The sequence below is a fragment of the Lolium rigidum genome, chromosome 1 (genome assembly GCF_022539505.1).
Source record: "Lolium rigidum isolate FL_2022 chromosome 1, APGP_CSIRO_Lrig_0.1, whole genome shotgun sequence".
NCBI classification, from domain to species: domain Eukaryota; kingdom Viridiplantae; phylum Streptophyta; class Magnoliopsida; order Poales; family Poaceae; genus Lolium; species Lolium rigidum.
The window spans coordinates 199508275-199522834 of record NC_061508.1 but is presented as its reverse complement, the minus strand read 5'-3'; the positions used below and the strand labels follow the sequence as shown (position 1 = coordinate 199522834).

Genomic DNA, 14560 nt, shown 5'->3' with positions numbered 1-14560 from the left:
GAAAAACCATGATATCATCATCCAAAACAAAATGACCTGACAGCACTTAATGACATGAATCAACATACTGCAACACTAAAAGGAACAAATGTATTTACGATGAAGCAACAAGAACGAAGTTTTGTCTAAAACAAGATTTAACATTTTCTCGTGATGCGTCATGTGTGGCCTCACTGTAACTCGCTATATTTGTCACCACTTGCAATGGAGCAACAAAAATAATGTAACTCGCTAAATTGTCAAACTTCTCGTCTCGATTCCATATAATTAGGTTGAAATATGAACTTCGCATTATCTGTCACTGTCTGCTGGATCTAGACAAAGTTGAGTCAATTAATTTGGGACGGAGGGAGTACACAATAGCTTTTGTTTATAATGCTTGCATTTGTGTTTTTCTTGACTCATGTATATTCTTCAGGAGTTTATGCCAGTTGCACCTTTTGTTACTATGGTTTTGTCATCTTCATCAAAGCCATTTCCTTTTGTCACAGCAACAATATCGGCAATGTCATTTCAGAATTCGGTAAGTCATTTAGTTTATTGTTGTGCAGTACTGTCATGTGGCTTTATTGAGCTATGTAACTGTATTTTTGACCTATTTTGTTTGTTTCCACTACTGAAAACAAAACCGAAAACAAGAAATAGATGAACTTATTGTTAGGAAAAAGTTACTTGTTTTCCCATGAGGACCAATATATACACCTACATGTTAGGGGAAGTACTTGTGTTCCCATGAGCACGAGGCCTGTAACCATATTCTTTCGAGAAAATTCCTTATTTGACACTACCTTAAAATTGCCCTCCCTATTTGGCCCTAACATATAACACTAGTGCATTTTGAGCAGTAACGGTGTTAAATAGGAACATGGAAAGACTCTTTTGCCCTGATAAATTAGGTGACAATTTTTTTTGTCTTTTGAGTGTTGTGACATATTTGACCAAGCGACTGGTTAGTACATAAAACCGCATGTCTTAAGAGCATCTCCAGCCGCGTCCCCAAAGCAATTTGGGGCGCGCCGGACCAAAAAACCGTTCCAGCCGCGTCCCCCAAACCCGAATTTTGTCCGGCGCGCCCCGATACGGTGTCTGGCGCCCCGAGCCCGTCCCTACACACCGAAAAGCGAGGCGGGGAGTGGCGGGGCCGACCCGTCAGCGGCACAATAAATTTTAACCTAACCGTCGCCTACCTCGCGACGGAAGTTATTGGCTTTGCAGCGACGGTGCAGTTCCCGCAGCGACGGTGCGGTTCCCGCGAGGCGCAGCGACGCGTCCCGTCACGCCTAGCTCGCGTGCGCGGAGTTAATGAGCGCCACCGCTCCTCCGCCTCCCTCCGGCCTATAAAAGGGCCGCCTCTCATCGTCCCTCTCACACACAAACCCTAGCGCCTCTCTCCCAAACCCTAGCCGCCACCATCTCAACAAGACTCGACGCTATGTCCGGTAGAGGCGGAGGCCGACCTCGCGGCCGTGGTCGTGGCCGCGGCAGAGCTGAACGCTCGCCGTCGCCTCCCACGCCGTCGGCTTCATCGTCGGAGATGGACGTGGAGCCGGACGTGCTGTTCGAGTTCGTCCTCGTCCTCAAGGGCGACCTGCGCGGCATCCAAAGGCTGCCGGACTCCTTCGCCGACTACGTCGCCGGCGACGACCGCCCGCGCACGATGCATCTGCAGGAGGCTGCGTGCGGCTACTACCGGTGGATCGTCGACGTGATCTACGACGCGCGCGGCAAGATGTACCTCAACATCGGCTGGGAGAAGTTCACGCGGCACCACAGCCTCGAAGCCGGCTTCATCCTCCTGTTCTCCTACTTCGGCGACAGGGACATGAGCGTCAAGATCTTCGACGAGACGCGCTGCCGCCTGGACTACCACGGCGACAGCACCGACGAGGAGGACGACTGATCTTGAAGAGTGTTGTTTCTTCGCAGCGAACACGTGCACGGAAGTTTCTGGATGTTCGCCTCATCGGTAGAACCAACAAGGGCACCATCCTCCCGCTGGATTTTCCAGTTTGGGTGACTGGGTGTGCCCTCGAGTGTTCTTTCTTAGCAGTGAACACAGGAAACCTTCGATGCACGGCCTAGTTAGGTTTAGTTTTTTTGCAAAATTTTATATTTGTGTCCACCATGGTTCAAACTATGTATTAGTTTGTGGAAAACCATGTTCCAAATTGTGTCTTCCTGTAAACCACGTTCCTAATTATGTATTAGTTTGTGGAAATTGAAATAAAAATGCCAAAAAAAGTATATTAAATGTTTGGGGGAGGCGTTTGGGGGACGCGGCTGGGGAGCGACGTCCCCCAAACGCGGCACGAACAAAACATGTCCCCCAAACGCTCAATCCGGCGCGGTTTGGGGGACGCTTTGGGGGACGTGGCTGGAGATGCTCTAACCTTGGACAATGCAAACTTTTGTTTCTTACATATTCTGTGATTACTGCAGAAAACAACACATGCAACTTTGCATTTCATAGTGCCATGGACGACTTACTTTCCATCAAACATACGTTGTCGTAATTTTTTGGTAAACCACACGTCCATCCAACTTGTGTTAGTTAATTACAATAGTGACAGATGGTGTACATAGAACCTGTAGCCTTGCCGTGTCCCAACAGTACAGCCGAGACCTGAGATATGAGATTGGGTCTGAACTCTAATCTGCGCCCAACCACGTTGCAGCCCCATGGCCCTCGCTGAAGGAAGCTCCAGGCCTGCGCCTTGGCCGCCCTCCACAGCCACGCTATGGCTGCCATCCGCTGTGTCTGGGTCGCTGCTCAGAGCCCCGCCTGCCGCTGCGATTCCCTCGCCGCCAAACTGCATCTTGCCCGCTGGGTTAGCGGGGACTCGGGAAAGGGAAGGGAGCGAGAGGCGTATGTTTCGATCGGTTTCGGTTCAATCGGGTCAGCTTTGGTTCAATCGATTGGAGAGGGGCATTCTGGGCCAACACAAAAACTGACGGAAGAACCTAGCGCCATGAACGGTAGTCAGGAAAGAAATTAAGTTTAGATGTCAAATTGGGGAGAAAAAGTTTTCTGGTGTCAAATAATGAAGCCGATTTTAAGGTAGTGTCATATAAGGAATTTACTCTATTCTTTTGTATTTTAAGGTACTCTGTATTTTAATTGATTCTCTAAGCCTTGTGACTGAGGATGTTTTTTTTGCAAGGCTTTACAAGTTGCTGCAGCTAGAGCATTATCAATATTGTGCTTCACTGCTTACAGAGTCCAACCTCAACTCATGGAAAATTGTACCTTTATTATTGATGGTTCAGAGGTTAGCAGCTGAGTGATCTAGCTCTGAGTCAAAGTTTGTGACGACTTGTGTAACTGGTTTCATTCACTACTTGCTATGCTAATATCACTCTTTTTATGTGTCATGTCCTTCTTTCCTAATTATTCAGATTTGGAGATTGCAAGCTAGTATTTCCCACATTCTTGACAAGGAAGAGAACATTAATAATTGTTTGATCGTGGCTATATTCAACCTTCTGACTTCTTTTGTTCGTTATCAGGTATTATTTGTTTCATATTGTTACCTTTTGCAATTTGCACGTTACGTATATATAATCTGTGAGGTAGTCTTTGAATAGTAAAGGTAAACTTTATTCATTATTTTATTTAGGAAAATGTCATGCTTAAGTGGATAGTGTTTTCTGTTAACTCTCTCTATTCGGTAGTTCTCTGTAAGGCCAAGTACTCTGTATATTTGCACGAATGGGCCTTAGAAATACATACACAAGCTTGTTGCATAAAATGGTACCAGAGTGCGTGGACCCATGATCTCCATCACTTACCTGCTGCTGTGCTGCCATTCACCTGCCACTACCATACTTTTGCTGCCAATGTGCTAGGTTTATCCTTTCCTCGTCGCCGAACCTGATCTGGACGTCATTGCTGCTCTCATCTCAAGTTGCTTCTTATAGAGCCACATCAACTCGATATTTCTTAGGCCGTCAGAGAGCCCCTCCTCGGATGCAGTGGCTCCTTTTTTGAACTGAAAACCGTAGCTCCTCTTTGAATTCATGAACTGCAGCATGACATTGCTGGCTCGTCATGGATCTGCCTCAATGTCATCCACTGTCGCTCTAATTCATTCCTGGGACACAGAAGGCTACTGCACTTGCTGAATCTTAGCTGCCAGTAAAGAAACTGGGCAAGATCACTGGCGTTCGAAGATGTCTTGGGAAGTGGTAGACTCAGGAAATTTTGGAGTCTGGGTGAGCCGAGCGCCTAAGTGTGATTTTCTTAATATTTTTTGTAGTGCGTAGGAGATATGCACACGCAAATGCCGATTGCTCACCTATTTTTCCTTAGTAAGAAGTCACATGAAGTACTAGACATTGGGCAAATTCTTGTAAATTCATAACAAGCCAGCTGTTTTTTCAATTATCCACAAACAACATATATTGGATTAAGGAATTAACTAACTGATGATGATCAAAACCGAATGGTTTTGGACAATCAAAAGCGAATTAGTAGTTGCTAGCAAGCAGCTGCTGGCCACATGTCTCAAGAACCAAGTGGCAGGCAGATGGGCCAACTGCTGAACTTGGGTCTTGCACAGAGTGCTGTGCGAGGGAATGTTAATCAAGAACTTTCAGTTAGATGTACAAAATCCTGTATATATTATATTCTAACTGGGATGATGTATGCTAAAATTTGAGTATTTGACCATGGCAGGAACACGTGTTATTCCTTTTAGCTCTTTGTTATTATTTCGTAATGTCGTACACATTAACTGCAATCAAGAAAATAGGGGCCGATTTCTAGTTGCGTAGCTCTATAATGAAATCGCAAAGCTTCTACTCCCTCTGTCCATAAAAGGATGCTGGAGACTCGTCCAAATTCGGATGTATCTATGCACTAAAGAGTGTCTAGATACACATTTAGACAGACTTGCGACATCCTTTTATGGACAGACGTAGTACATCATTTCCTTTGGACTGATTCAACATCCATGCCTTTTTGTATAACAATACCATTGTTACAAAGTGGTTGACTAATCGTTAAATAGTCACTCATACTGTCCACACATTTCCAATCCAAACTATATGCATTCTGCACTAGTCTAGTTGTCTAGGATCATGCTGGTGCAAGCATCAATACAGTATCTTCGGTATACATAACTCATGTGCTACACTGATGTACATCAAACCATGAGTTTTGCGGCAAAGATTGTGTCAAATGTATTCAACAACTATAAAAGTAACATTACCTACTATTTCTATTGGACATCCTTAATGAGCATCTTCTAGTTCCAAGAATGTGGACTTTATATGACCCAAGCTAGCGGAAAGTGCTATATGTCCCTTCGTCGTCCTTTAGGAAGTTCAATTTGATCAGAGCTTGACTTATTCATATATTTATGTGCACCTAGCCATAAATATCACACATTGTGACTTGACTTGTTATTTGCTTTGTTGCAGCCTGCTCTTTTTGTTTCACTGACAGAGGAGCATGCAAGGATAAAAGCTGATCGTAATAATTCTGTAAATTCTCAGATCAGTGGTTCCTCTGTTCTCAGCAGTTCAAGAAGCAAATCTAGACTTATTGAGCAAATTTTAGGATATGTTGTGAATTCCACTGAGTTCATGAATAGGTAAATGATTTGATGATGTTTCTTGCAGCCTTTTACCCTATAGTTTGTGTTCCCTCTCTTTAAGCAAATAATTGAGAAATCTATTGTTCTTACTCACTCCGATTTTGGATACAAGGCCACTATCTCAATTTTCAGATACCAAGAAAACAAAGCCAGCTAATAAATAGCGTGATTAATGGTGTGGAAAACCACTCGTGTTCCGGAATAATTAAACATGTTGCGTGTGGTGCCTCTTTCTCTATGGCTGCATGCAACATTCACGTTAATGAGCACCATCATACGAGTTAGAAATCTAATCAATTCTTCTCGGGAAGAGATAGTGACCTTATGTAGTTGCAAATTGCATTTTTGTAGTGACCTTGTATTCAAAACCGGAGGCAGTATATGAGAAGTATAGCATTTTTCCGGCTTTATTTGGACATAATTGCATAGAATAAGAACACTTTACATGTCCTTCCATGATGAGCAAGCAGCGTTCAGGTGATCAGGGGCAATGGTGCTCAGTTTAATTCAACGGGTTTGACCTGGTGTACCCCATCTGGTAAATTAGTGGACATCTGGCGCTACCATGAAATTTCTATCATTTGTTGGGGACTTAGAAAGGTTGTGTGCATGTGTGGTGTAAGTTAGGTTGTCGGGTCTGCTTGTACTATTCCTAGGAATAGTTCCTTCATGGCTGCAGTTCTGATATCCTTAATGTTTCATTTTATGTATGCAGTTTACTAAATTATGTTAACATTGCTAATCTTTTTCTTTGCAGATCTCCTTCTTTATTACTTAGTATTCTTGACCTACTTGAGGCATTATGGGAAAATGGTATCCAGTTCATATGCATATTAGATAAGCTCAGAAGTTCTCGAACGTTCTGGGAGAGCTTATCGCAGTGTATTTGTGCTACCTTTGATCGTTGTCTTGTTGGCAGTGTTGTTACTGCTGATGAGAAATTTTCTTCAAGGTATTGTTAACAATTTACCTTTTCAATGTGTACACGCTACCAACAGTGCCTTTAGAACATGCAATCCTAACACTGTTGTCTTTTATGTTGGCTACTGTGTCCAGTTTTTGTTAATTTTTATATGGAAAATAACACTGTTGTCTTTTATTATATGGAGTAATATAATAAGAGAATAAGGGATGTTTTGCACTTGTAGGTATAATTGCCGGGCTAAATTTTTTGAGATCATGTCACATGAGTTGTTCTTGAAAGGAAGATTACTTGTGGAAGCAAAAACTTCTAATCCTGTTCCAGAACATACGAAGGAGCAGAAAGAACCTTTTGCATCTTGTCCAAGCAATGTTGTGCTCAAATGGTTTGATAGTGTTCTTCTGGAAGATTTTGTCAAACATTTGTCAAGCAACGGATACGCGAAGGAGCTTTTTCATCGTGCCAAGGTAACTTGTTCTTGAGTTTTGAAATAAAAATGGACGGATGTCATTTTTCTCTTATCACCAAATTGCTCTGTCTGTGAGATTCCATTGACCTTTGCGCCATGCTTGTTGGTTGGTCACTTTAACTGTATGCATTGTAATTCATGAGCTTAACATGTTTTTTTATATTTCTCCTTAAAAACATGTTCTTTATACTTGTGCATTTGCTTGATATACTTGTGCATGTAAGTTTTTTTACTTCTAATTCATGCTTACATGCATGGTTAGACATTTTAAATGCTTATTGATACCATATTCCCTTTGCCAGGTAGCTTCATGCGTTTGCATCATCCGTCTAATAATGAAGTTGTCCACTGGTGATACTGCCAGTTTGTCTTTCTCGGCAGTGAAGAAGGTCCAGCTATTCTCTAGCAAAGTAAGCCACCCCTGTTCGAGACTCCAATACGAATACTGCAATATGTAGCACTAATAACATCTCTAGCAATGTTTTTGTTATGACCGGTTTGGTCTACCGCCGGAGGGGGCCCACCGGCCAGGCTTAGTTAGGGGCTTAGCCCAATTAGCAGATTAGGGGCTTAGCCCACCAGCAGATTTCTCTTATATAAACGAGTTGTAATCGACCAGAACAATCAAGCAATAAACATATCTTTATTGCCGACTCCTCAAGGAGTCGGACTCCTAACCCTAGCCGCCGCCTCTGCCCTGCGCCGCCGCCTCCCTCAAGCCGCGCGACGGCGCCCTGCCGCCGGCGCCCCCGCCTCCGCACTCACACCGCCCCTTCCTTTCCCTATAATCTCCGCCCTAGACCGGGTAGACTAGCTGGTTCTACCAATTTGGTATCAGCTTGTCCTCGTTCGGTCATGTCGTCTTCGCCGCCCACCACCACCACCGCCGCGCCGCCCGCACCGCTGCGCTCGCCGCCGCCCAAGTCGATGGGGTGGTCCAGCACGTACCCCTCACCATCGGCGACGATCACTTCATCATCACGTGCGCCGGCATCGACTTGGGCTGCTTCGACTTCATCCTTGGCGTCGACTTTCTGCGGACGCTCGGTCCCATCCTTTGGGACTTCGACGCCCTGACGATGACGTTCTGGCGCCAGGGTCGCCACATCCGCTGGGAGGGCCTCGGGGGCGCCGCCCCCGCACCTCAGCTTCAGCTCGTCTCCGGGGACGACGACGCCGAGCACCCCCTCCTGAACCAGTTTTATTCCTATTTGTCTCATTTTGAACCAGTTACTTTATATCCCCTTGTTATGTTTGATGATAAAAGTCGTTGTATGTAAAAAAGAGGCATGGGGAGAGGTGACTTGATTAAACAAAATAAAAAGATATAATATATTGTATTCAATCAACATGCAGGTTTTTTTCCACAGTATTCAACTGGTAAATTACCATATGCTAGCTCAAAATAAACTGAATAAAGGTAGTGAAATAAAATAGGACAAGATTTTACACCTTCCACAGAGGTTTCATCATGCATCAAGTTTAGCTGCTGAGTTATGCAACCGCATATCTGTGTTGTTCTCGCGCAATTGCTTCTGCCAGCTGCCTGCTGTCATCCCCCCCTGCAGAACACCACCTCCTTACAACGGTAGAGAGATGGAATTAGAAGAGAGGAAGAAGAAAGTGTAGACCCACAACTAAGCGTGTCTTTAATGAATCAATGTTTTTTCTTCAGTTGTTGAGTCACTGCCACATGTTGAGCCATCTTATATGCTACAATGTCAGCCTGAGGGAGTTATTTAAACAGTTGTTATCTGTACCTGAATAGGTAGAATACATGGGTTTACACCTCAGGCCGTAAAGTAAATAAATGACAAAACCGTACATCCTTACATGGGTCAATTTGATTTTACTTGTTTTTTTTATGTACACTGCAGCTGCTGACGCAGCTCTGTCTTGTATTATGTTTTTTGGTGTGCAGTTGTTACAACACCAAGCATTCGTAGCTCTGCTCTCACAATATGCCCTTCATGGCTACAGGTAATATTTTTTTATATCCATTATATTTGTTACTCCCTCCATTCCATAATTCTTGTTGTGGTTTTAGTTCAACAGGGCAAGAGTTATGGAACGGAGGGAGTATGGTTTATGGTTATGTTTTATTTGCATAAATGTTGCATTTATTGACTGTAGTTTTCTACTGAACAGTAGTCTGATTGTGTATATGTTTGATATTGAGTCTATGATATTGAAAATTCCCCTTTTTTGTTATATTATACTTCAATTCAAAGAGAAAGCTAGTGCTTGAAGGTTATTTCCGAAACAGTTGTTTTAGAGAAAGTTTTGACATGTGAAGTTTGAACAGTATAACTGCATTGCAGAACTTTGAATACAAATTTTGTGCTGAATTTCTCGTTTTGGAACTTCATAAGAAATATGGACGGAAAACTGAATGCTAGCTCAGTTGTATGGGCACTATCTATTGCTCCAAGACAGCTTTAACCATTTTTTGAGCTGAATTGGATTAACCATTTATCCTTTGTTTGATAAAAAATCGATGTGTCCCTCTCCTTTTGGGCTTGTTTTTTCTGTAATAAGAGATAAACAGCGGCTTTACTTGATTGAACATATGAGTTAGTAGACCATATGTTTTCTCAAGTACCATAAATACTCAGATACTAGATATCCAACTTCATTGGCCACAACAATGAATAGAACTTTGTTTCTCATACTACCCACAGCACCGAAGTTTAATAAAATAGAATAACCTTGGTGGCCCAGCCCGGTGGTCATCTCTTTAGGGTTGGAATATGGTGCTGCTGGCCTTGCATGTAATAATAGTTAAAGGCTCTTAAATTCAAATTCTTACATTATTTTGATTGTTGTTGGATACAGTTTCTGAAAACCTTATCTTATGTGGAAGGTTAATCACTTTAGTAGTATGGTACTACATTATTTGTAAAATGGTACATAATGAAACATGAGTGAAGGATGCCAAGTACTGTGGAACAAATTACTCCTATTAGTCTATTAACCTGTTGAAACATTATCCTTTCTCTTATGTATCGTGTTGACCCAGTATACATGCTGAATTTGGTTGCACCATCTCATGTATGTTTTTGGCCTTATCTGTTTTTGGCCTTTTGAACGGAATTCTTCAAAATTATTCATGCTAGTTATTTATTATTATCCCCTTAATGTGTGCAGTGGTGAACAAGAACTTACCAGTTTGGTAATCAATGATCTTTACTATCATATACATGGAGAACTCGAAGGTCGTCAGATTACTTCTGGTCCCTTTCAGGAGCTCTTGTGTTTTCTTCTTGAGTTTAAGTGTTTTGAGCGCAATGCTCTGGACCAACCATATAGGGCCTTCCCAGGAGCTACTGACAATATTTTGTTTGATGTTGCACACACTCGGGATGATCTTGGAGTTGAACTTTGGACTCATTCAGATTGGAAACCTGAAAAGGAAGTAGCTGAAAGAATGCTGGATATTATGCATAAAGCAAATAAGATGAAGTGCGATGCTGATGCAAAGCTTTCCACATTGAGGTCCTTTACAACATTTTTATCTGTCTACATTGGAACAGTAAGTTTGTAATTTGAGATCCTTTCATTTGCTTTGAGACCACTATTTGTCCACTGTTTACTCCTGCCATCGGAGATGTAAAGGCGTATTTGTTTGGTTAAGACAAAGACTTTGACCAACAAATTCACAATGATAAGTACTTCTGAATACTATTAACATTAACTTTATGTCATGTGAGTATTACATAATAATAGAGTAATTGTTGGTCAAAGCCTTGTCTTGACCAAACAAAATATTCCGTATTTTTTCTGACAGAGGTAGCACTACTGTTCTTTTGATAATTACACCCTAGGTCTCCAAATTTCAGCCTTAGCGTGGGTTCATAGATCTGTGTTAATGTGTCATTAAGGTCCATCAGTTAAGTGATGGAGTAGTAATGTGGCTGGGCCTTGGCAGTCTTGCTGAGGTAACCTGAAGTTCATTGGCCTAAAATTGAAAGGCTAATGAGTTCTAGGATCTCGTTTAATTTACTCATTATTGCATTCATCAACTGATCTTACTATCTCTTGCAGAGTTCCAGTAATAAAGTCACCTTATCGGATGGAGGGATTTCCACAACAGCTCTGGAAGCAGCAATTAGATGTGCATGCACATATTTTCAGTCAACTGTTGCTTCGCTATTTCCCGAAGTTGACACCAATGAGGTTTTGTATCCCCTATTGTCTGGGCAAGTGGACTTACTGCTTACTCTTGCCAGGTTCTTTTTTAACCAAGTTAAGCAAACCAAGAACTCTGCTCGTCTCCATCCAGTTATTGTACTTCTTATGAAGACCTCAGGTGCCAGCACATCATTTTTGGTTGATCTCATGCCATCTAGTCCTGCTCTTAAAAAACCAGTGAAGTCCCTCCTTGTTCTGATTTTGTCTCTATTTGGATTCATATACAACAAGGATGACATACAAGATGTATCAGGTGATGTTAATCTGTTTGGTGAATCATCTGTTATAAGTATGAGTTTGTTACCTGTGCTCTGCAAATTGGCTGAGAATAGGGATTATACTGATCTTGCTGTTGGATCAATGGACCTACTATTGAAGGGCTTTATACCTCCTAATGTATGGTTGCCTATTCTACAAAAGCATTTCCGTCTTCAGGCTATACTGCATAAATGTCAGAATGGTGCAATAGTGTCTATTCAAGTAATTTTGAATTTCCTCTTGACCTTGGGGCGGACAAAGGATGGCGCTAAAATGCTTCAGTCTGCAAATATTTTTGCTTTCTTGAAGGTACTTCTGAGTCAGCTGTCTCTCGATGACTCCTGTTTCAGAAATTCTTTGAGCAGCCAAGCGAAGGATGTGAATATCTGGGGTATGGCTCTTGCAATAGTCGCCTCTCTCAACCATTCTATGGATGATGATATTTCTCGCAACTGTGTTGCAAACAGTACTATCAGCTTCCTTTCAGGACAAGTTCCGCTGATGTCGTCTTATCTATCTGCACAAAATGTGGGTACACATCATAGCAAGAAAAGGGCAGTGTTGCAACAGTCACAGACATCACTTTCAGCTCTGGGTTTAACTGAGAATATCCTCTCACTCCTGTGTATCTTAGCAAAATATCATTTTCCACACGACACTAGTATGAAGGAAGTGGATTCAGAATTAAGAGAGATTATTATCCACCTGCTTGCATTTATTAGCAGAGGAAATGCATGGACTGGTGATTCCCCAAACTGGAACCCATCTTTCTGTTGCCCTCCTATTGTTAAAGAAGAAGTGACACTTCATGAAGATCCACCACTCATCAGGAGCAATCATGGATGGTTCAGATTTGCTGCAAGCAGTACTCTGTCAACTGCAGCCGTTTCTGCTCCTTCCAATGCAGCATTATCTATAGTGGTCAGAGACAAGAGTAGTGGAGATTCTGGTTCTGCGAAACAAACTCGCTTTACTGAGATGATAGCTGTGCAGATTTACAGAATAGCTTTTCTTATTATGAAATTCCTGTGCAGTCAAGCCAAGGAGGCAGTAAAAAGGGCAGAAGAACTAGAATTTGTTGATCTTGCACATTTTCCTGAACTTCCCATGCCAGATATTCTTCATGGTCTGCAGGTAACTATTTTTTCAATTTTCTTGAAAAACAGGTACCTATTGATATTGCTTTTGGCCTTAATTGTTCAGATTAAAAATGTTGTGCTTATTTATAAGGTATGTTTTGTTAGCAATTTAGCACAGAGTTGTATAAGATACATCTAAACTTGGTATCATGAGCATTGGTAATAAGAGGTCGTTTGGTATCCATCATTTGGGCCTGGAATCCTGGAATTCATTTTGGAATTCCATAGGTGGACTGTTTGGTTGCCACAGAATTGTGCTGTCATTTCATTTAGGAATTCCAGCAAAATGACTCCATGTGTAAACATGATTCCAAGCTGAGATCTGTCATTTGCAATTCTCTATGGAAGCCTCTACACATTCAATATTGAATTCTGCTGTCATTTGCAATTCCTGTGGCAACCAAACAAGTGTATATTTCTGAAATTACAATGTAAATGAAATGAATATATGTATTCATTTTAAAATGCTACAAACGAAATGAAAGCCTGGCCTCCAAACGACCTCTAACTGTATTCCTCTATGCTAGCTTAGTCGGTTAAGTCTTTCTAAGTAGCTATGTATTTTGTTGCCTCATGCCACCCCTACTCATTGCAAATTCTGTAAACTTTCCTTAGTGCTAAGACTTAGAAAATATGTCTAGAAGCCGCAGGGAATGATCTATGACACATACTTGTTATACTTTATAAACAAGTAGCAGATGGATGCCATAAAACATGGTGCAGTATTGACTTCAATCTTCTTTATTTGAGTTGTTGACACTATGATTTTGACGCCTGGAAGATTCAAAACTAATTTGATTATTTACATATTTAATTTTGAAGAAAGAATTGTTAGGTATTGACAAGAGACAAGGTCATTAAAATCGTCGTTGTAGTATTCACTTCCAGTGACATCGAATCAGAAGTGTCATTCAAACCATTGATTAGATTAGTTAAGTAAATTAAGTACTGACCGATAAAGCGAAACTCGTGTCACCGTGGAGTACATGACAAGTATAAAAGCAATATTTTTGGCAAAATTGTAACTTCGAATTTGATCCTAAAAGTGCAGTCCTACCAGACATCTCTGGGACTGACACATGATTCTGACAAAATTGACATGCCAGAAGTGAGTGATAGGAAGTATAATGGGCCTTTCATCCAATTTGATAAAAAAAGTGGAAAGCTATTCTTTTGCGTGGGTGTACTTTTTTTTCCTAATTCACAGCTGCGGCACTCTTTCCAGGATCAAGTGGTTTCTATTGTTACTGAAGTACTGGAAGCAAATGTATCGAGCACTCTCGTCAGTGAGACAGATAGGGTATGCCATCTTCTGTTGGTGATCCTTGAAACATCACTTTATATGGAACTGTGCGTGTCCCAGTCATGTGGCATCAGACCCGTACTTGGTCGGTTTGAAGATTTCTCCAAGGGAATTAAGGCTATGCTTCATGGTATGCTTCTTATATACTATTTAAAACGAGAATCCTAGCAACAACTATTCTTAATGGTTCACTATTTATTGAACAACATGCTTCACAATTTAATTCACTTGTTTTTTCTTGCTCTTCGCAGCTTTGGAGAAACATTCTGGTTTTAAACCATTGGTTAGGTCACTTACTCAAATTACGACACTTCTGTATCCTGGGCTTGCTCAAAGCAACTTCCTCATCTAATCCTTGTAAATTGTAATTTCGGTGGCTAGTAAAATCTTCTTGCTAAGGTTTATAGATGGAATTGCTTACTTGTAATGTACATTTATGTATGTATCCACCAAGCACAAGCATCTAACGTGATGGCAGTAAGACATCGGCAGCAGGTCGGATTGTGGAAGTCTCATTGACCTGATTTCCATTGATACTGGGTGTAGAGCTAGACACGTGTAGGAGGAAAAATGCTATACTGAAGTTGCTTTATTGTCGATTAATGTTGCCATATATTTCCCTACAACAGTTTTATTGTCCGTCATTGTGGCCCTGGCTGATTCAATGTTGAACATTGTGAG

The 14560-nt window shown here is 41.7% G+C and overlaps 1 protein-coding gene across 1 annotated transcript; it reads left to right on the top strand.

The window, feature by feature from the left end:
* The first annotated feature begins 160 nt into the window (after nucleotides 1-160).
* Nucleotides 161-14560, top strand: LOC124654237. Its single transcript, XM_047193254.1, has 13 exons — nucleotides 161-175; nucleotides 419-523; nucleotides 3162-3269; nucleotides 3397-3507; nucleotides 5422-5594; nucleotides 6355-6549; nucleotides 6746-6986; nucleotides 7291-7398; nucleotides 8910-8968; nucleotides 10136-10520; nucleotides 11033-12571; nucleotides 13802-14009; nucleotides 14131-14560. Exons 1-13 carry the CDS (start codon nucleotides 161-163, stop codon nucleotides 14229-14231), a joined length of 3348 nt encoding a protein of 1115 aa, XP_047049210.1. The 3' UTR covers nucleotides 14232-14560.

Coding starts and splice junctions, on each gene's coding strand:
- LOC124654237 (XM_047193254.1), top strand. Junction 6,550..6,745: donor GATGAGAAATTTTCTTCAAG/GTATTGTTAACA, acceptor TTGCACTTGTAG/GTATAATTGCCGGGCTAAAT. Junction 12,572..13,801: donor ATATTCTTCATGGTCTGCAG/GTAACTATTTTT, acceptor CACTCTTTCCAG/GATCAAGTGGTTTCTATTGT.